Genomic DNA, 22,416 nt, shown 5'->3' with positions numbered 1-22,416 from the left:
TATGTATAGCTAAACACCAATTAAACTAATCATGTACCTGTATATAGAAATCACCCCAGGTTAATGATCTCCAAACTCTGTTGGGCCATAGGCACTGGGGTGAGCAAGACACATGCTGTACAAAATGCATGTTATGATCAACGTACATTATTCCCATTAATCTGAAGAAGTGTATTTGTGGACAGCGATATTTCTTGTGACCGCAAGTAATGTTGGAGGATCTTGCAGGCAACAGGTTTCTCTCAAAGCATGGGTTGGGAACTTCTGCTATATAGTTTAGCTGAGAAGATAGAGTCAAATAACTTCTTTTCACATGCTGGTAGAAGTGTTGTTTTAGGAGTTCTGCACCTGGAAGATTTCTGATACTGAATGTACATTGAACATTAGTCTGTAGTATAACTAATAATTGCAGTTAATAGCTTGGTGACTTCTCAAGGTTCAGAAAACAAGAGAAAATCACTGGTAGAAATATTAACTGTGTCACACTTACACTTATCACAGCTGAAGTTGGGAGGGAGTAAGGATTCCAGTAATAGCAGAGGGCCTAAGTGAACCTGGAGAAAAGTGAGAGAAACTACAGACTAAGAAAAGTTAGACCAGGCTTTGGACTATGTCACTGAGATTGAAATTATACATATGCACATCATACCCACAGGAAATACTTGATTGCCCAGTGGCACAAAATGAGCATAAGAAGATCAAAGATTTGTCTCCAGGTTTGTGGAATGGATGAGGGATGTAGCCAGATTAAATTGTAGTCATGACTTCCTAATAATGAAAAATACCTCTTCTGTGTGCAGCTGTTCTCTTCAAGTGCATCTGGTGCCACCTGGTGAGGATAAAGAAACATTTGATAACTATACTGTGTACAAAGAAGTACAACTCAGCTTTTGCAAAAATATATTTGATGCCTTCATAGTTTTCATTATTGTTCACCAAATTTAAATATTTACCAGGCATAGTGCAAAAATACCCACTGAGTGATTAAATACTTCTTACATGTTTTGATTACCTGTACTGCAATACAGTTTATACTCACAGATTATATACAGTGTCATTTATAGTTGTGTATGAAAATACGCCTATACTCTACCTTACCTTTAACATTTTATGGAGTACTCATCCACATCTTTAAAAACTACAATTCTTTGCTGGATATTTTTCATAAGCATTTTAGGATGACTATGATTATTTAGTGGGAGTGGGGGGGAGCAGATTTGATAACAGTCTTCCAATACCCTGAGGAGTGGCTATAGAGAGGCTAGTGCTAGATTTTTCTCTGTAGCCTTGGGGGACAGGACAAGGAGTAGTGGCCTCAGATTGAAACAAGAGAACTTTTAAGTTGGATATTAGCAAAAACTTTCTTACTGTGTGGATGATTAAGCATTGGAACATACTACTCAGATGCTAAAATCCCCATTCATGCAAGTTTTAAAGCACAGTTTAAATAGACATTTTCAGGTTTTGTTCTAGATGACTTCCTGAGGCCCCTTCCAACCTTACTTTTCCATGATTCCACTTGACAAATGTACAGCATATAATAGAAAATTGTATATAATCCAAAGTCACATGTTGCATCTCACTTTCTGTTTCTTATAGTGGCTGGTAGCATTTTTAAGTCATAACTCTCTAATCAGTCTATCCTGAGGCAATGTTTTATAATTTTATCTCCAAAATACTTTTAGTTTGTCTTCTATGTCAAAACTGGAGAGAGATTGTTATAATTCTTGTTTTCTCCAACACATTTTTCTATTTATTGTTATTCCTAAAATGTGTGAATAACATGAAGTTCACTGAATGCAGTTGTCTTGGACTTGATAGTAGTAGTGATCTCTTCAATGAATTAAATCTCAGAAAGGAATCCTACAAAACATGGAAACTTGCTCATATCACTAAGGAAAAGTCTAAGTGCTGCGTAGGTATGCAGGGAGAAAATCAGGAAGGCCAAGGCACTATTTGTGTTGCAATTAGCAAGAGATGTAAAAGGCAATAAAAGGATTCTACAAGTATGTTGGAAGTAAGAGGAAAACTAAAGAAAGTGTAGGTACCTCACTGAATTCAAGAAGAAGTCTAGTTACAGGTGATATAGAGAAGACTTAAGTATTTAATGCCTTTTTACTTCAGTCTTCACAAATAGTCAGCTACTAAGTAATGAGTACAGTTAGCAGCAAAGATAGGGTAAGGAGGCAAACAGTCTAGAGCAGCGGTGCTCAACCTCTAGCTGCTGGGCCCAAAAATATGGCAGCAGGGAAGCAGTGGCAATTAATGATGTCCTCTGGGACAAATGACATGGCCCCGCATGCAGGACTGGGGCTGGTGCCATGTCCCAGGTCTAGCCTATGGACCAACCCTGCACTGCTCTTATCAATGGATACAAAAGGTTGGGTACTAGTGGCCTAGAGTAGTAGAAGAACAGGTTAGGGATTATTTGAGAGAAGCTAGATGTTTTCAAGGCAGTTAGTCCTGATGGGGTATATCCTAAAGCAGGGGTGTCAAAGATAAGACGTGTGGGTCCGAACCAGCCCATAGGTCCAGATTATCTGATCTGCAGGCTATACATGGCACAGGGCTGATCCAGAGTGTGTGCTGCATGTAGCACCTGTGCTAGACTAGCCCTGCACACTGGATCTGGGCTGGGCTGTATTGGGCCCATAGACGAGCCTCATAGGCATGATCCAGCCCACAGGGCTGGTCTGGCATGAATGTCAAAAGTTCAGAACACTCCAGACTGGTGCTTTATGTAGTGTGTGCCCCAGGTGGGCCCTGCATGCCAAGTGTGGCACCAAGGAGGGCATGTGCTATATGCAGTGTGGGATTGGAGCTGGTGCATATACTACACACGGCACCCATGCAGGGCCAGCACTGCAGGTTAGATCTAGCACGTGGGTCTAGTCTGTGGGCCCAATCTGACCTACAGACTGACCCCATACTTCTCAACTGGTCCACAGGGCTGGATGAGTTTGACAGTTCTCTAGGTAATTACCTGAGGTAATTTCAGAGGCATTGGCTGTCATTTCAGACCTTGTGGAGGTCAGCTAGGGTCCTGGATCATTGGATTTTACTGTATTTTCTCATGTATAGCACACCCTGGAATATAATGCACAAGCAGAAGGAAAAATAAAACATCTGTCCTTGTAGTGAGTAATTGAGTAGCACTAGCTCAGGAGCCAAGTCTGCTCATTGTTACGCTCCCTGTGGATTACTTCAGATTTTACTTGGTTTCACCCACTAAGTGGCAGAACCTGCTCTTACCATCTATATCTATCTATCTATCAATAGATAGATATAGATGACTTAGTCCATCTGTCTGTCTGTCTCTGTAATGCTCTTGGGGGGCATGGCTTCTGATGGGCTGTGGCTCTAGCCAGTGCTGCATCAAGAATTCCTGTCAAGAATGACAGACAGGTTGGGCAGGGACAGAGTTCTGCCACCCACCACCCTGTGCCGCTGCTGCCTCCTGGGGGTGGCGCATGGCTGGATGCAAAGCGGCAGCAGCGTGGGGCAGTGGGTGGTGGCGCTCTGTCCCCCTGCCCCTCCCATTTTTGACAGGCAATATGCCAAGAATGTCAGGTGAGGTGGGCAGGTACAGAGTGTAGCCACCCATCACACCATACCGCCTGTGCCTCCCAGTGGGGGTGGCATGGGGCTGGATGTGGGGGAAAGGGTGTGGCACACAGGTGGATGTGGAGCAGCAGCAGCATGGGACGGTGGGTGGTGGCGGCCATCACTGCATGCAAACGCGCCCCGCCTTTCCCCGCTCCTGGGAGGGAGCAGCAGGCATGGTGAGTGGCAGTGCTCTGTCCCCATCTGCACCCCCCATCATTCTTGATTGATAGTTCATTAGTATTTCTCATATATACTGCACACTCCAATTTCCAGTGGCTTTTTGGGGGGGAAATAGTCATGTTACATGAAGGTTGTTGAGGGTTTTTTTGGGTTTTTCTTTACCAAGATGGGAGATAATATTTTAAATGCACAAATACAGTTTCACAAAACAGATCTTGAACCAAGTCTTTCAAAGTTACTATTATTGACCTGAATTTTATCAGCTTTTTACTAATAGCCACAGATGTGTAATTAATATAGACTAATAAGGAAATCTCAGGCTTGTGTTTGTGAAATCAAAATCACATTTCCTGACTAGTCAGATGTTTAGAGTCTTGAGATTTATTTTTGGTTTTTCTGTTGTTGATTAGGGTTTGTTGATTAGGTCTTTCAGTTGTATACACAAACCTGTATATGTTGTTCATACTTTTTAATATTGAGCCTCCAGATTTGTTTTACATATTTTTAGAAAAATGAAATTTAGTGTAGTCCTTCACAGTTTCATAGTAGCTAGGGTCAAGAGGAACCTGAACAGATCATCTAGCCTGACTCCCTGCCACAGGCAGGAATGAATACTGGGTTCCTTTTTAAAGATACTTACTTGAATGCAAGATAAGGTTTCTTTTTCCCCATTCATCATGGGGGGGCAGTAGGGGGAGCTCTTTGTCTTGAATTTGAGTACAAAGCAGTGGGGGCAGGCAGCTGCTGCTGCTCCAGCCTTGATCAAGGCTTGGGGTTGGTCGAGGCTGGAGCCGCAGCCCTCCCCCCTGGCACCTGTCCCCCTGACTGCTGCTTCTGGCCCCCAACTGCCTCTCACTGCCTTTGCACCATTCCACCTTGCCCCCTACCGCCTCTTTCCCTCTATCTCCCCTGCTTGTCCCACTTCACACTGCTGCTTACCCACAGTCATGGCTCTAGCCCCAGCTATGGTGGTAGCAGTTCTACTCCTGGCATCAATCCAGGGCCAGGGCTGGCGCTGCCACCTTTGCAGCCATTGCTGAAGGACCAGGTAGAGACTAGAGCTACCATATGTTCTGTGCCCTGGAGCAGGTGCAGGGTGGGTAGGCATCAGGTGGTATGGGGACAGGCAGCAGGGGTCAGGGGCTCAGGGACAGGCCTTTCACTTCCCTGCTGCCTGCATTCCTGTCACTGCTTGCCTCTGCTGCTTTTGGTTTCCCCACTGCAGCAGCAGTTGTGGGACAAATTTAAGATGACCATCCAATAGTTATATCCCATAAATAGAAATTTATGACACATATTTTCCATGTATACAGTCTACTTATTGGGGGGGGGTCATTTTAAATATAAAGTCGTCTCAGGATTCAGGCAAATACAGGAAATATAAAAGTGGGAAACTGAAAGGGTTCCACAAAAAATAAAAATTTGAAACAACCGTAGGGTTATTTTAAACCAGATGCAGTCCTGAGCCATGTTCTGCTTCATCCTCATGTACATTCCCCCAGTTCTACCTTTTTATAGGGAAAAAGGTTAGAACTGTACATTTGCAGTCATTGTAGTATATTTCAAGAACTGGTTGAACTTAATGATTTTTTTTTTCCAAGGATCAAATAATTTAATTTCTTTCTAAAAATGCCTAATGTAAGAAAGTATTTTGAGAATAGTTTTGGGATCCTCACTATTTGGTTTGACTGAGAAGATGACTTCTACAGTTACTAGTACATGAAGCTCAACCCAGGGTCTAAAATTCAGACTTAGTTACATACTAGCAACAAGGAAGAAACAATAATTTTATGAGTGCAGCACAAATATACGACGTAGAGTTTTCCATCATTATATTACATTTTCTCATGTACAACACACACCTTTTGCCCAAAATTGGGATGTATGTTTTAAGCAGGAAAGCTGTTTTCTTCACTGGAAATGGAGCACTTCTGAAGACGCTATGCATGCCCTACAGTTGCCAAGATGGTTGTTGCTCTTGCCTGTTCAGGAAACTGATGGAGTGGAGTCTTGTGTTAACCTTCTCATAAGCATAGCTATTGACTGAGCATTGTAGCTTGTACCTGAAGAAGCAAGTGAGCTGTTGGTAATATTTTGATTAGGCTTGTGATGTTATTTACTGGAACTTATGTAAAGAATTATTTACAGTAAAAAAGTAACAACCTTGCTACTGCCCTAGCATGCATTTTGAATTCAGTGAGTCCTTCAGTGTGTGTGGTTTATTTGGGGATATGCCGTATGCAAGAAAATGTGGTATTAGTGCAGCAGATTTGGTGATTTTAGTGCAGATGCTAGAGGAATAGATTTACACCCGCAAGCATAAGGAAGGCTCCTGGGTCTACTCTGTCTGTGTGGTTCCTAAAGACAGAGAAGGTGTATCTGGGTGCAGACTGCTTTGCTTTTTCACTTGTAATGGTCATATACCACCAGGAATCTATTACCAAAAAAATCTTTGCTTTTTTACCTTATTTTTTCAAAGCTTTAGCTCAGGGATGTCCAACTTTCAGGAAGCTAGGGCTCAGATATATTACGGGTTGCACCAATAAGGGCTGTACCAAGACAAGTCACAGGCCTTTAGGCTGTTCACCACATGGATGCCCCTGCCACTACACCATGTATGTACATGGGCAACCCCCTTCCACTGCTGCACTGTGCAGTCTCACAGCTCTGGGCTTACCCTCTGCTTCCCATGCTGTATACCACATTGTCCCACCCCTGTGGATGGGGGCAGGAAGCAGCAGCTGGAAGGAGGGAGAGCCTGGAGGCTCTGGCCCCTGTTGCAGCTGGAGCTATAAAGGGAACAGCAGCTGAGCAGGAACCTGGAGCTGCAGAGTAACCCTTTGCAGGCTGCATGCAGCCCATGGGCCACCAGCTGAATAGACCTGCTTCAGCTATTTTAACTATTTTCTGCATTTCAGCATTCAGAAGCTACATGCATTGAGTGTTGGTTTTGTTTTTTCTAACATGTCATCTAAGCCTTGACCCCCAAGGAGTTAGACCGTGTAACAGATTCAGGCATTGTCTATGAGGCAGGAAAATGTCAATAATAGACAAGAGCACTTGTGACTTGTACTTTGCTGTCGAGCATAATGTAGTAGGGAGTATTATGGCTGTCTGCATGCTTCTGTCCAAGTACTTGGGTATCATGTATTTCCTCTGAGCCCTTCTTAGGGTAGTCTTGGATATTCCATGAAGTCTGCTTAAGTCTGGCTAGAAGAGAATTTTAACCCTTAATGTTAGTTGGTTACAGCTGCTGGTGTTAAAAATGTAATGTTAGTACCATTCAAGTGCCCTGCATCATCTCTGTTGAAATTACGGTGTCCTACACATTGCAAGTTCCCAGTGATTGTGGAAACTTTTCTTTTTGAAAATTGGTGGTACTGATCTTCAGGTCATCTGTCAAGGTATTGCTGCCAAATTAGAAAAATTGACAGTAAGTGCCTAAAGTGAGACAGCTTGTCTCGTCAGCATCTAATAGTGAAACTGAAATTAGGAATCATGATGGCTGATGGTTGGCTTTTTCAAAAGCTGGAGTACTGCCTGCTCTATTTTCTCCTAATCTTACATAAGGATTTCTTGGTGCACTCAAAGTACTGTATTTACTTGAAGCTAAAATGAGATTTATTTTTCCTTCAGTCAGTTTGGGAGGAAAGCCCCTCATCTTAGATTTGCATACAAAGTGGAGGGGGAGCAGGCAGGTGCTGTAGCTCTGAGCCCAGGTCAGGGCCAGAGTCAGACCCACAGCAGTCTCCTGCCCACCTCTCCACTTGCCCTCTGCAGCTTGTGCCCATTCCTCTGTCCCCTTCTGTTTTTACTGGCAGGTGCAGCTCAGCTCTGGCTAGGGCTGGATTTCCTCCCAGGCATAGAGTACAGTTCTGGCTGCATGGCCCAGCAAGGCCTGTGCTTCCATGTGCTGTGGTGCATGACCTGGCAGGGAACAGAGCCTTAGCAAAGTCCGTCAGTAAGGAGGAAGAAGCAGAAGCTGTGGGGAGCGGGTGCAGGGGAAGGGGAAGAAGACTTGAGGAGTTGGAGGGAAGAGGCAGAGATTATGAGGAATTGGTTGCAGGGGGGACAGAAAAATTGTGGGGGGTGGGGGAGAGCAGGGACTGAGGAGCTAGGTGTGGGGAGTGCACGTGGCAGGGGTGCAGGCAAGCTGAAGGGGGAAAAAGTGGGAGGGCAGAGAACAAGGGTGCTTCCTAATCCCCCAATGGCCTACGTGCCGTGTGTTGTTTGTGTCTTGTGTGTATGGAACTGGGGAGAAAATGGAGAACCTGCCTTCAAGGATCAAACTAGAAAGGCAGAGTTTTGAGACCCATGTCTGTCTTGTGCTGTGTATTAAAAATGAAAATTATCCAAATATTATACCTGCAGAGAAGTAAAATACTGGAGCAATCTGTTACAAAGTTTCCTATGCTTTTTGCCATGACAGGCTGCTGAAAAGTAATAATGCTAGAATATATAAAGCAGTAGTAAACATATTGTGAAACTAAAGACATTGAAAAAAATTGAAGCCTTTTTGTGTTAAAAAAAAAAAATTGATATGCAAAGACCCATTTTAAATGGTTTATTAAAATTTCCCCATGTGACCCTGCTGAATGGTTTTTGCATCCACAAGAATAATCCTGACATGTTACATTGAAAGCTAATCCTAGACTGAAGGTAGTAGAAATGGTAAGTGAATAATATAATCTACTTCTCTAATAATTTTCCCAACTATATTCTTATTTTAATGCCCTTTTCCTAATCTCCTATTTTGGCATAAGAAGGGCGATTTTATTTTCATGTTTCTCAAACTGTGGTCTGTGGAAACTTGCTAGTGATTTAAAAACAGAGACCTAGGTACTGTCCATTCCTTTTTTCCCAGATTTTCTAATACTCCTTTTCTGTTTTTGCCATAGGTATATGATGTGCATTCAAATTGAAAGGGAATGTGGTTCCCATATTTGAAAATGAGAGAGGAAATTGTTCCCCACCATAGTACATGAATAGTTGACATAAACTGAGAAATTCACCCTTAGTTTATTTTAATACTAAGTGTACATGAGACACTTCTAATAAGATATGAGATTTACTTGGCAGTCTGTAGTCTTATGGTACAACACACTTCCGGGAGAAGAGAAGCCTGAGGAGGGATCCCTGATGAACCTCTTTTCAGCACTTCTCCCAGGGTGCTAACTTCTAGGGTACAGAGACTGATTGCTTCTCCTTCTGGTCTCATGTTTCTTGCATTCCTGGTTGCCTGGTGGTCTAACTTCAGCAGAAAGGATGGTTAGCCCCACCCAGCGTGTTCTGTAGCCTGCTGGTTAGGGAGCTGTTCTGGAAAATGAGAGATGTGGATTAAAATACACAGAGTATAAGGGACGCTTAGAACCCAGGTCTCCCACTCCTGAATCAGTGTTGCGGCACTAAATATCTATTAAGCAAATGATACTCCTTCATCTTGAGACCAGATTAGGCATTCTGAATTGCAAGTGAATTTAGATGCTTCATGTTCAACTTGAGTTGGGCATTAAGCTGCTGAGAAGGGTGGAGGTTCATGTACACCCCCGTCCCCCTATATTTAGAATTTCCTTATAGATACCTCCAGGCACCACCAGACTTTTTGAATTGCCTTTCCAGGGTCATAGTTCTGTCCACTTTATAGAGCACCCAGCACATCCCACAGATTATCCAGTTTCACTCAGGCCCCCCTATATGTGAAGCTAAATGTGCAATGGGATCTAATGTGCAGTTTACACGATCACACCTCCTGCCATGCTACATGTGCAGGTAGGAGCCCCACACATCCTAGTTAAGGGGTTCCCAACCACTGGGGTGCCCTGTGCACCCCCAAGGCTGGAGGATCACACTGTGGCAATCCCCCCAGTGATCACTTCAGATCACTGCAGAGGCAACTCCTGTGCCCTGGGTGGTGTGGGGAAACCCCCAGGGCCAGAGGATTACCGCAGGGTGATCCCTCCTCCTGGGGTGTGTGAGAAACCCCTGTGGTTAGAGGGTCATTGTGATCCTCCAGCCCCAGGAATTTCCTTCACACTTGAGCCCTGGGGATTGTGGCTTCCACAATCCTTGGGGTCAGGGGTTTTACATTAGGTATGGTGCATCTGTGCAGCTGGGAGCCCAGTCAGCTGACAGGGCCCCAGCCTGAGGGAAGACCTTGCTACATGTGCAAATTAAACCTCAGTAGCAACCAGTTATAAAGTTAGTACACGTTTTCTAGATCTAACTTTATAGCTGGTTGAAGCTTTTTATTCTGATAGCTACTTTTGCATTTGTAGCTGATCTGGTAATTGCACGATTAACCACTTAATTGCACAATGCCTGTAATTTGTAGAGGGGACCTGAATGTAGGCACTTAAGTCTTTTCCATTAACTATTTTTTGCTGTTACATATGGAGTAAGATAGGAGTTTGCTACATGGACTAAAATCCTTAAACATCATTTAGCAAGCTTTATAAAGCAAAGAAGTCAAGACTTCTAAATTATAGTGGTTTTGATTCCATTTATAATTTTTAAAAAGGATTTTATTTAATTAAGGTTAATCAAATCATAATTAATGCGAGTGTTGCTTATGTTTTTTTCCCTAGATCTTCCTCAGAACTGTGATCCTAACATTCCCCTAGTTGCTCAGGAATTAATGAAAAAGATGATCCGTCAGTTTGCAATTGAATATATTTCAAAAAGTAGCAAAATTCAAGAAAATAGAAATGGTTCATCATTTGAACCAGGTCTGATATGTAAAAGTATCCAAATGAACCAAACGGAAAACTCCCTTCAGGAAGAACAGGATAGCCCTCTAGACCTCACTGTGAATCGAACTCAAGAACAGAATACTCAGCAAGGTAAATCTTCTGTATTTATCTAATAAGACCTTGATTTGAAATTGTTTTTTGTGTAGACTTATATGATAGTTTAAATTATGTCTGGAAATAATCATTCTTTTTAAATGTATCCTATCTATCCAAAAAACTGAGTGGGCAAAAACATGGAAGATTAACTTCTATTTTGACAAGTACAAAATAATTCGCATGGCAGGGAAAATAACCTCAACTATGTATACCAGGGTGGGCAAAATATGGCCCGCAAACTGGATCTGACCCACCAGGCACTTTCATCCAGGCTGCAGCACCCACCAATGAATTATTCCCTGCCCAGCCCTTCCAACCATGAGGGTGGGAATGAGGGTGCCTACCCCTGCCCTCAACGTATCCTGTTATGCCTCACTCCTACCTCTGTGGGTGGAAGATCCAGCCCTGCTAGCATGGGATGGGGCTGCTGCTAGCATCCCGCTGCTGCTGGACAGTAGGTAGGGAAGTGAGGTGGGTCTGCAGCTGGGCAGGAGCACAGAGCGTGGGGCTGGGGCTAGCTGCAGCATGGAGCCTGTGCCTAGGGGGGTGATAGTAGCGCAGAGCTTGGTTGGGCAGGGTGTGGGTGTGAGGAGGGAGGGGTTATGGGTACCCCCCACACACATACACACTGCCCCCCATTGCTGGCAGGCAGTGGGGGGCAGCAGCGGGGGAGAAAGAGGTCTCTGCTTGGCATTGGTGCCTGGCTCCTGGTTCGTGCCAGTGCTATGAGGAGCGCAACTCCTGCTGGGCCATTAGTTTCCCCAGTGCTCCTTGCACTCACAGGGCACAGGAGGGAAGGCCCAGGCAGTGGAGTGGGCGGGGGGCGGGAAAGAGGCAGTAGCACCTGGCTCCAGTGTCAGGGGCCTCCCTCCTGTGCCCCATCAGTGTGGGGAGTGCCCAGGAAGCAGACAGCCCAGTGGGGGCTGTGCTTCTCGCTGGGATGTGCAGAGCTAGCCAGAGCCAGGCACCAGCACCCCCACCTGCTGCTGTGCCATTGGAGAGTATGGAGGAGGTCCCCACACCACTCTCACCCCGCAAACCATAGACACAGGCTTGCACCAATACATACCCCCCAGTGTTGCCTGCACTGGCTGCAGTAGAGGACAGTGTGTTCCAGCGACACTCGCCCACACCCCACAAACACTATAGAACTTCTCCAACAAGTACATCAGGTGTGGGCATCAAGAGCTAGTGGAGCAACTCTTCAGGAAGGCACCTCAAGGGAGGATGAGGACCAATGGGCATAAGCTAAGAGAAGGTAAATTCAGGCTGGTCACAAGAAAAATCCTTTTTTTTTTTGTAAAGGTCACCAGAATCTGGAACACACTCTCTGCAGAGGTGGTGTGGGTCACCATCCTTGGAGGTGTTCAAGATGAGGCTGAACAAGCATCTTGTTGAGCTCATCTAGGCCCAATAACTTCCTGCCTATGGCAGGGGCTGGACTTGATGATCTTACAGGTCCCTTCCAGTCCTTTGATTCTATGATTAACATACCCTATGCCTACACCACACACCTCCTCAACTACACCCCCCATACAGTATAAAAGGCTGAGAATTTATTTTTGAGTTATGCAATCACCTCTGTATACAGTATGCAAACACAAATCATGACAAAAATATTGTCTGTAATAAAATTTAAATATGTTATAGTAGGTGTTTGATTTTTAGTTTAGTTGATCTTTGTTTTTTTCTGGTTCTAAGATGGCAGTTGCCCTCTCCCAAAAGGAGTATTTCCAGGGAGGGAGGGGAGGGACTTCTGATGGAAAAATTCAGGGATCAGGGGAGGGACTTCTAGTTCCAAGATGGCAACCAAGGAGCAAGGCACCTGTCAAGAGCGGAGCTACATGTGCAGCCCTCGACAGCTCACCAAACCTTGTTAAGCAGCCCTCTGCCCAAAATAATTGCCTGTCCCGGAGGTACACACAATGCTGGGTTTTTTGTATACAACTAAGAAAAGAGACTGTGACATCATTATCTACATAGTGTGGATATTTCACTAAAAATATTGGCTCAGCAGTGACCAAAAAAAGCCAATAATTGTTCCTTAAGAAAGGAAATGAAAACAGAACAGAAAGCATCATTATGTCATTGTAAAAATTTGTGGTGAGTCAAATCTTGAATACTATGTGCACTTCCGGGCTCCACATTCAGAAAAGTTATAGTGGACTAGAAATGATGCAGAGAATGGCAACAAGAATGATCGGGGGTATGGAATAACTATTGTACCAGGACTAATTGGAAAGGCTAGGACTCTTCAGTTTGGAAGGGATAAAGCTGAAGGAGAATATGATAGAGATCTATAAAAGCATGCAGGGTATGGGAAAAATGAATAAAGAACTAGTATTCACTAAGTCCCAGAACTAGTGGATGCCCATTGAAACTAACAATAAAACAAAAGGAAGTACTTATTTTGTTTTTTTACACAGTGCATAATTAACTGTGGAACTTGTTGCCACAGGAGGTTGTAGATGCTATAACCAAATTCAGAAAAGGTTTAGACAAATTAATGGAAGACAAGTCCATTGGGAGCTATGAAATAGAACAGTCAGGGATGTATTGTCTGATATTTCTAAACCAATGATGGTTGATCCCAGGTACAGTATGACAGAGGGTGGTTTACACATGCCCTGTACTTACATTTTCCCTCTACAGTGGGTGCCAAACTTTTGAATAGGCATGCTGCAATTGAGCTCTGCAGCATTCCTAACTGCCACTCTGATTCTTTTTTCCTGCCCAATCTGCTGCTCTTGTTTCTGATCCCTGCCCTGTCTGCCACTGTACTACCTGTCCCCTTGCCAGTCTGCTATATGCCACACACGGGCTGCCCATGCCAGTTGTGACACCTGTGCCATAGGTTGACCACCCCTGCTCTATTTGGAAATAGGGTTCTGAGTTCAAATGATCATTGGTCTAACACAGTATGGCATTTATCCAAAATAGTATTCAATCTAGTAACATAAATCCTATTGTAGATTATGAAGAGTCAGGTGGAGAAGGTAAGTTACTACATTATCTCATCCAGTTATTTTTGAAGACTAGGAATTTTTTCTCTAAACAGCAAACTCCAATAGGAAAGCTATGAAAACATTCTTTTAAAAATATGTTTTGGTCTGTGTATGCCATATTTTTCCGAAAGGTAATATCTTCATGCCTTAGTCCATGGCTTCAGTGATTGACTGATGGGAATTGCCCACATTTAGAACACTAGGGCTCTCCAACTAGTCATGTTTCCTGCAGCTAATATTTTAATGATTTACACAGAGCTGTGTGCTTTCGTAAGTTGAATACTATCTTTAATAGAGCTATTCTCACCTGTGGGCTGCTTGCTGAAGTAGAACGTATTACTTATTTCTCAGTTACTTTGAATAGGAGGGAAATTCCCTTTTCTCTCCAGTAGTCATAAAATCTAACTGAAAAGTAATGTGATAGAGCTATTAGTTGTCAAGACGAGGACGAGATTAGAGTATGATGGCTTAATTGGGTTTTAAGAATAAAACAGATTGTTGGGGCTATTGCAAATTTCAGGATTGTGTTCTAGTCTTTTAGAACTGCATGAAACGGCTTTCTTCCCAAGCGTGAGAAACTGGCCCTGGCTAAGGACAGGCCCATAGCCTACTCAGGAATAGTGTTAAGCAGTGCAAAGCATTCAGTTATATAGGTCCAAGGTGTTCAGGGGTCTTTGTTGCACTGAAACTAACTAGCAGCATCAGTTTTCTGGCTGCCATCAATACAGTTGCTTGGGAGACGTAGGGACCTGATTACACAACCTTTGCACACAGCTGCCAAAAGGTAAACTTTACTCCTGGTTTTGTTATATCTACAGAAGATGTAGCACAATGTTATTTTTCATTTAAACAAGTAAAATCAACGTACTTAGTTCTTTGAACACTCCTCCCAAACAGTCATGTACTAGTTCCCAGGAGCTTTGGTCCTGTTTTTAGTCCAACAGCAGTTTTCAGGGGAGTTGGTGACTGGCATTACATTTACCAGTATGAAAACACTAACAGAAGTATCCCATTTCTCAAGGCTTGTTTTATGAGTTCACATTCTTTCAGAGCACCACTGGAACAAGCAGAAGACTTGCAGCATACTTTTGAAAGTATTTATGCCCCATTATGTGAAAAAAAAATCCACACGTTAAAATTCAGACTGCAAAATCAAGCACTCTAATTCAGACATCAGATAACTTTTAAGTAGTCCATATAACCTGAATTTGGGCCCCATGTGTTTATGGACTATAATGTAGTCTTTAGTTATATGAAACTTTTTTCACATGGATGTATCTCTATACCTGTACTTTCTCTGTCGTTTTTCTGCATTCTAGTAGATTACTTATACCTTCACTCTGCATATCCCTTTCTCCTGACCAGGAGCTGCAGTAGCATTGAGCACCCTAAAGATACAGCCCCCCTATTTTTCATTTCATTTGTCTACCCCCACAGTTGCCTTGGCTTTGCTTCCCTTCTGTATCCTGGACCCTGAACATATCAGTACAGACAACATCTTCAGGGACTGTATGTGCCAGGATTAGTCTTTATACTGTCTGCATCTACATGAGACACTGACTGCACAGTTGTTACTGCACCATCATTTAGTACTTGCATACACAAGTACTAAATGACTATGCAGTAACCAAAGTTACTGCACAGTAGCGTCCCTGAATGGCTTTTGGGTGACGTTGACTGCACAGTAACTCGTTACTTCATGCCATGTGATATTACTGTGCAGTAGTAACAAACTATTGCTCGGTCAGCATCTTGTGTAGATGTGGCCGTTGTGTGTGAACTGTATTTTTTGTAGGTTTGTAACTTGTTGAATTTTTTTATGATCAGCAAAAGGACAGTTACCACCAGCGAATTTCAGAAACCCATTAAAACCTCTCATTGAACAACAGTTAGGAAATATTTAACTTAAGAAGAACACTGTGTTTTTCTAAAAAAACAAAAAAAAACTTGCACCATTTTTGCTGGATGGAAGTCAAAATAATGTTAGTCTTAGGCAAATGCCAATTTCTAGATAGGCATAGATATAAAACACCCTACTTTTGGACACCATGAAGTCTTACCATTAGCAAGAAATCCAGGAACACTCTTAAATTACAGATTGACCTCACCAGTTGTACGCGTATGTGTTAAATGGGAGATGAGTGCACTGGATAAAATTCAAAACATTTTTTCCTGTCAGACAGCATAATTTCATGACCTGGTGTGTTACCATTAAAAGATTTGTAAAAGAGATCCAGTGGTTGATATGAGTTCATTAAGTTAATCAGAAACAATATTTTAAAACATGCTATAAAATTAAGGTGACAATACAGGTTAAATGACCATATCATGAGATTCTTGTTGATATGGGACATCTCCAGGAAACTTACTTAAAATTTCTAACAGGTCAATTATCCACACATTTACACTACTAGGGTGGGCAAAGTCTCGCCTGTGGGTTGAATGAGGCCCATGGCATACTCCATTTCCCAGCTGCCTCTGCCAGTCTGCATTGAGACCCTGGGAGTGCAGGGGTATGACAGTGTAGGGCTGCAGAACTGGCACTCTGGCCCAGTCCGGCCCCACGTTACCACAGCTCTGCAGTCCCAGGGTCTCTGTGGAGACTGACCAGGAGCCACACAGGCAGATGCTCTGGGGTTGGGGCCAGGATCTTGTAACAGTGACAGCATGGGATGGCACCGGGGCAGAGCTGCAGTCCACTCCCTATATGCCCCTGTCCCCGGAACCTGTGTCGGTTGGAGATCAGCTGGGAGCCATGCGGGCAGGGGCTGCTGGGAAATAGAATCTAGCTGCTGACCAGATCCATAATTTTGCTCACTCCTGCACTATATATTGAGGAGCTTTGCTTCTTTCAGAACTGCATTTGGTAGAGAAGTCTTATACTTGATAAGATAATGAGATAGAGAAATAAGATAAATACTTCAGTTATTCTTTGTATTTTCTTTTTTAAAATCATTTTTTGTATTCATTGCTCTGGTTATTTGTTTCTCTCTCAAATCAAATGTATAGACCAGAGGTCATTTGCTAATCATATTCTTAGTATTTGGATTATCCATTGCTCTCCCTACTTAGGAGGGAATTTTCATCTGGAATATATCAATTCTTAGAATATTCATTATTATTGTGATTGTAAACTTCCCAAAAGACTTCCGTATTCATTTTTAATGTGGAATTCAGTCCCATAGATCCCTGATCTTTTGGGGAGCCTCTGGTTGTTGCTGTAATACAGAAATTTAGGCAGAACTATTCTAGAGGGAGAAGCACAAGCCTAGATCTGATGAGATTATTATCCACAATCAAATGGTATAGCTGTAGGACAGGATCTAAACTAGATGTTTCATAGTTGGTAGAGTCAGAAGGGACCTGAGCAGATCGTCAAGTCCGACCCCCTGCCTTGGCAGGAAAATGTACTGGGGCCAAATGATCCTAGCAAGGTGATTGTCTAGTCTTGCCTTAAAGACCGCCAGGGTAGGAGCCAGCACCACTTTACTTGGAAGTTCGTTCCAGATCCTAGCTGCCCTGACAGTGAAGTAGCGCCTCCTGATGTCTAATCTGAATTTACTCTGTTAGCTTGTGACCATTATTTCTAGTCACTCCTGATAGTGCTTGGGGGAACAGGGACTCCCCCAGTGCCTGCTGATCCCCCCTGACTAGTTTGTAACAGGCCACTAGATCCCTCCTCAGCCTTCTCTTGTGGAGGCTGAACAGGGTCAGGTCCCGTAGCCTGTCCTCGTAGGGCCTGCCCTGTTGTCCCCTGATCATGCTGGTGGCCCTCCTCTGGACCCACTCCATGTTGTCCACATCCCTCTTGAAGTCCAGCGCCCAGAACTGGACACAGTACTCCAGCTGCGGCCTGACCAGTGCCGCATAGAGGGGGAGGATCACCCCCTTGGACCTGCTTGAGATGCATCTGTGGATGCATGATGGGTACGGTTGGCCTTCCTGACTGCATCCCCACACTGCCGGCCCATGTTCATCTTGGCATCAGTGATGACTCCAAGATCCTTTTCTGCCTCTGCACTAGTGAGAAGGGAGTTCCCCATCCTGTAGGTATGGTTCTGGTTCTTCCTCCCCAGGTGCATCACCTTGCACTTGCCAGTGTTGAATCCCATCCTGTTCTCGTCCGCCCACCCCTGTAACCTGTCTAGGTCCGATTGTAGCCTATTCCTTCCAGCATGCCCACATCCCCCCACATCTTACATCAGCATGTTACCAAGCATGATGCTAAGGTTAAAGGAAACAGTCAATAAGGAAGATTTATTAAAGCATGAAAGATACCAATATGGTACTGATATAGAATAATAAAGACATCAGTGAGAAATATAACAACTACAAAATGAAAATGTTTCTTATGTTTTGGATATGCCAAGTGTTAAATTCTGGACGAAATATAGGGTATTTACAAAATATAAGCGAAATTGTTTTGCCACTGCATTTTCTAGTGTTAGGCAATACTTAACTAAGCCATGTGTGGATTAAACAAGGGGCCTGTGTACACGACACTTTAAAGCAGGCTAAGTACTTTTGCACTGCTTTAATAGTGTTGATGTTTGCACGCCTTGGTGGCATATTGAGCATTAATTCCAGCTGCTTTAGGAAATTTGGTGGCGTAATGAACCTTAAATGATGGGGTACAGCAAACTAAAACTCTTGCAAGGAGCTTTAGTTTGCTGCCCCTACAGCCGCAGAGTGAAGCACCGGGCTCCGTGCAGCTCGGGGGCTCTGCAGGCAGCCTGGCAGCAGCCCGGGAAGGCAGGCTCCGCTCAAGAAAAGTGGTGAACCTGATCTTTCTTTTTTCACCCCACTGGAGCCTGCCTGCCTTCCTGAGCTGCATGGGGAATTGGTGCTTCCCTCCATAGCTGCAGCGTCCCCCAGGACCGCCTGAGCTGGGTGCCTGCCGGTGGGTGCTGCCACAGAGGAAAGCACCAGCGCCCCCCCTGCATCCCAGGGACTGCTCTGCCTGCCAGCAGCTCACCCTCCCCTCCCTGCTGTCAGAGAGGCAGGTAAGTCAAGCATGTGCCGGACGCAAGGGTTTGATCGGCCCTAAATTGAAGCAGTATTTTTAAAAACCCATAATTCGATTTAGAACCCCATTTCGTCTACTCATGCCCACATACACTAGAGCAGTTGCTGTAGATTTGAACAGTTATGTAAGCGTGTACCTCTGAAAGGCTGATCTAAAGGATAATGTAGGACTTTTTAAATATAAATAAAAATTAAACTAATTGTAATTTAAATCGTGCGTGAATTTAGTTACAGATAACATTAATAACCTGTATTTACTTGGATACCACATGCTCCTTAATAAGCTTTGCATCTTGATTTGGGAAGGCAGAATGAAGAAAAAGAATCTTCCCTGCTATAGTTCATCAGAATCATTTTCCCTCCCCTTGTTGCAGACCCAATATACTGCCAATTTGGCAGCAGCTGTGAGAGGGTTAAACCTGTAGTTGTAGTGGGGAGGGAGGGAGAATGACACTGACAAAAGGTCTCTGCCCATGCTCCATATGGTGAGAAGGTTCAGTGCGGAGCACAACCTCCTGCTGCAACTTCAGCATTCCCTTGTCTCCGTTCCAGTGGAGAAATCCAGTGGAAACATTCTTGTTTAGCACATGCATCCCAATTTTGGAAGACTAATTTTCACTGGAAAGGTACATGTAGTATGCAAACAAATATAGTAATATTTCTGATTCACAAGCAGACAAAGACTGCTATGGAATTGACATTAGTTTTGACTGAATCTCAAAGCAGATTATGTACTTGGTCTAACTTTATGTTTTTCCAGTTCTATACTTCTGCCCCTTCCTTTGTCATCACATATTTATCACTGATCTTTAGGGATCTCTGGAATTCGTGACAAAAGCGTGCCGTGTGGCGACTTCTTTAATTTTGAAATTCCAAGATTAAAGGCATCTCCTCTGCCATTGATTGGCAGAGCGGCCTTGCCGATTTGCTGCATGTGCCTTATGGCTAGGAGGCAAAAACCTCAGCATATTTAAAAGCTTGGTTTTTGCCTCCCAGCCATTAGACACAGGCAGTGAGCGATGGAGCCCCTTTGCCAATTAGGGACAGGGAATGGGGCACATGAGGGAAACTCCAAGATTAAAGAAGCTGCTGCGCCGCAGACTTCCAGTGCAAATTCTGGAAATCTGTACTGATCTTGTGCTAGTAGGATTGATGGTATAATCAAGAGTAATTTAGAACCATTTTCTTTCCCCGGTTTCCACTTGGAAATTATCTCTCTTAGTTTTAGGGTGGCCTGAAACTAAACCTGGAAATGGTAGGTAGTAGCCAACAGATAGTGTGCTTCATTCAATATTAGGCCCTCCCTAATCTCCTTTCCTATCATTCTTAGTTTCTTCTCACAGTATTGCTAAGAAAAGAAGTAGTTTTTCTCTGCAGCTTGGAGTGGAAAAGTCTACAGTTTCAGAGAAATTTTCCTTCAGTTTTCTGATTTCAAAGAACAAATGGGGATGGTATGCATTTTGGACTATGGGCTCAATGAATTCATCTGTCTCTTCAAGTTCAGGATGACTCTAATGTCTGCAATTTTTACCCTACACCCTAGTTTAAGGTTCTTTTATATCCATTACATTTGTCCCCATATTCCATTTCCCAGGGTCTAGGAAATATTCCAGTTCCTAGTGGGAAAGTTAATACATTATCAACATACAGTATATCTATTTGGACTTAGTTGCTTTAGGACTACTCACCAAGTAAGTCATGTCAGTCATGAAAACTTGTTTCAGGAGACAAGAGTTATCAGTCTACTCACAGTTTGATGAGTAGGGGACAGACATCTTAACAATTGAACATCTGTATCCAAATACCTGTAGAGCTGTTTTCCATTCCAGGTTTCACAGTGAGGAGAGAAAATCAGTTCTTAACCTTAAAGCTTAGCTTTTTAAGGGACAATGTCAGTCTTTAGCAGTAGAGACCTGTCTATTTATCATTCTTTACCATTTTGAGACTGATCAATTTTAGACTCACTCAGAACAGTCCATGAATCTGACATGTCTTGAGCGTGTTGTCTCTTGCTCCTGAATAAAGCTGTTTGACAGATTTACCTATGATTTATGCAAGGATAGGTGAGAACTGCATAAACATAGTGGTTACAATTCACATTGTAACCATCTTTTTAAGAAATTGCTGGAAGAACTTGTTACACATATGTAATAAAGTGACATTTTTATTTTCTCTACCACCAAGACTCTGGAGACAGGCCATGTGGACCATCTTCTTGCATATGGTCTTCAGTCATACCAAGACGTAAAATCTTTTGATAGATATCAAAGTAGTAAGAGTTAACACTCCTGGAGCTTTTATGAGACCCTAAGGAAACAGTTCAGATATTGGCAAATGATATAGCTATGCACTACAGGAAGACTGTACTGATCATGTCTCTGCTGGGAAGTAATCTGCCTTGAGGATGGGTGCATTAGTCATCACGTTTAATCAGGTCTTGCTTCTTGTAAAACATCCTAGCCAACATCCAGGCAGTCACAAGTCATTGATTAAGGACTCTAGTCTAGAAGACATCTTTTGCCAGCATTGATGTCCCAAGGTAGACCCATAAGAAATGTTCTGCCTTGGAAGAAGATCTAGCCCAAGTTGTCTTCCAGAAATTGATTTCTTATGCACCTGGTTTCAGCATGCTTACTATTCCTTTCAACTAACATCAAGAGTCAGGAAAATAAGACAGGGAATCCAATATTGCTTCTAGTGATAGATCAGGAAGGGCCCAGTTTTGGTAGGATCATGCATAATCACACTTCCATTTCAATCTGCTGGACCTGATGCTACATCTGGACCAAGCTTTACTGCCCTTTATGAACTGGATTTTTGCTGGTTAACAGCCACAGACAGAACCCAGTTTTGTTGGAGTTCTAACACTTTGGCTTGTAGTAGGAAGGACTGTGCTGAAAAGACTTATGAAGCAACATAGAAGACATCCCAGTAGCTGGTATTCTAGGATGTTTATTATTTCCAAAGCATTTGGGATAGTCCATCAGGTCAATAGACATTCATTTGGTAGTTGTTTTTGCTTATCATCCTTCCAAAGGAAGTCTTACAATCTTCTCAAACCCAACAAATTGAGGTTACTCAAAAGCCTCATTTATATGGGCTAGTCAAAAGTAATATAAGATGGATAGACAACTAGCTCAATAGCCACAAGCAAAGGGTAATTTTATAAATGGATCCATGTCAGAATGGTGGGAAATTTTGAGTGGAGTTTCGCAGTGGTCTGTCCTGGGCCCAGTGCTGTTTTAATATTAATCCTGTTAATGATTTGGGTGCTGGAACAGAATGCTGCTTGAGGAATTTTGTAGACAACACAGAGATGAAAAGAATTAGAAATGTATTGAAGGGCCAGAATGCAGTTCAGAAGGATCTTGACATATTGGAAAGCTGATCCAGAGGTGACGGAATGAAGTTCAGTACTGACACACGCAAGGTACTACATCTCAAGACAAGTAATCACAAGTACTAATTCAAAATGGGTGACACCTGGATGGATGGTAGCACTACAGAGAAACGTCTGGAAGTCTTGGTACCTAATAGAATCAGTATTAGTTCATGGTATAATGCAGCTGCATAAGAAGTGAATGCATTTTTGGGATGCATAAGTACACTCTTTGGGCTCATCCAGATAAACATAGATGTTTGTTTCCCTGGAAGCAAGTAGGAGCGGCACACCTTGTGTTGCTGCTACTTGTCCCTGGGGAATGTCCACGGCACATGCACTCTAGCACTTGTCAGGTTACCCTGGGTGGGGTAAG

General features: G+C 43.3%; 1 protein-coding gene across 10 annotated transcripts in view; it reads left to right on the top strand.

Moving 5' to 3' along the window:
* The window catches only part of LCORL (ligand dependent nuclear receptor corepressor like), a 174,811-nt gene that overhangs the window by 101,399 nt on the left and 50,996 nt on the right, over positions 1 to 22,416 (top strand). For 9 of the 10 annotated variants that reach the window (XM_090035684.1, XM_090035676.1, XM_090035679.1 and 6 more), the window contains one exon: positions 10,371 to 10,625. The exons of the other annotated variant lie outside the window; for it this stretch is intronic. In XM_090035684.1, the coding sequence (XP_089891810.1) occupies positions 10,371 to 10,625 (255 nt within the window). The remainder of the gene's footprint in view (positions 1 to 10,370; positions 10,626 to 22,416) is intronic. 10 annotated transcript variants of the gene reach the window in all.

This window comes from Crocodylus siamensis, chromosome 2, assembly GCF_052110815.1.
Source record: "Crocodylus siamensis isolate JL-2025a chromosome 2, ASM5211081v1, whole genome shotgun sequence".
NCBI lineage: Eukaryota > Metazoa > Chordata > Crocodylia > Crocodylidae > Crocodylus > Crocodylus siamensis.
The sequence above is the reverse complement of the archived record's forward strand: the minus strand, read 5'-3'. Positions and strand labels throughout refer to the sequence as shown.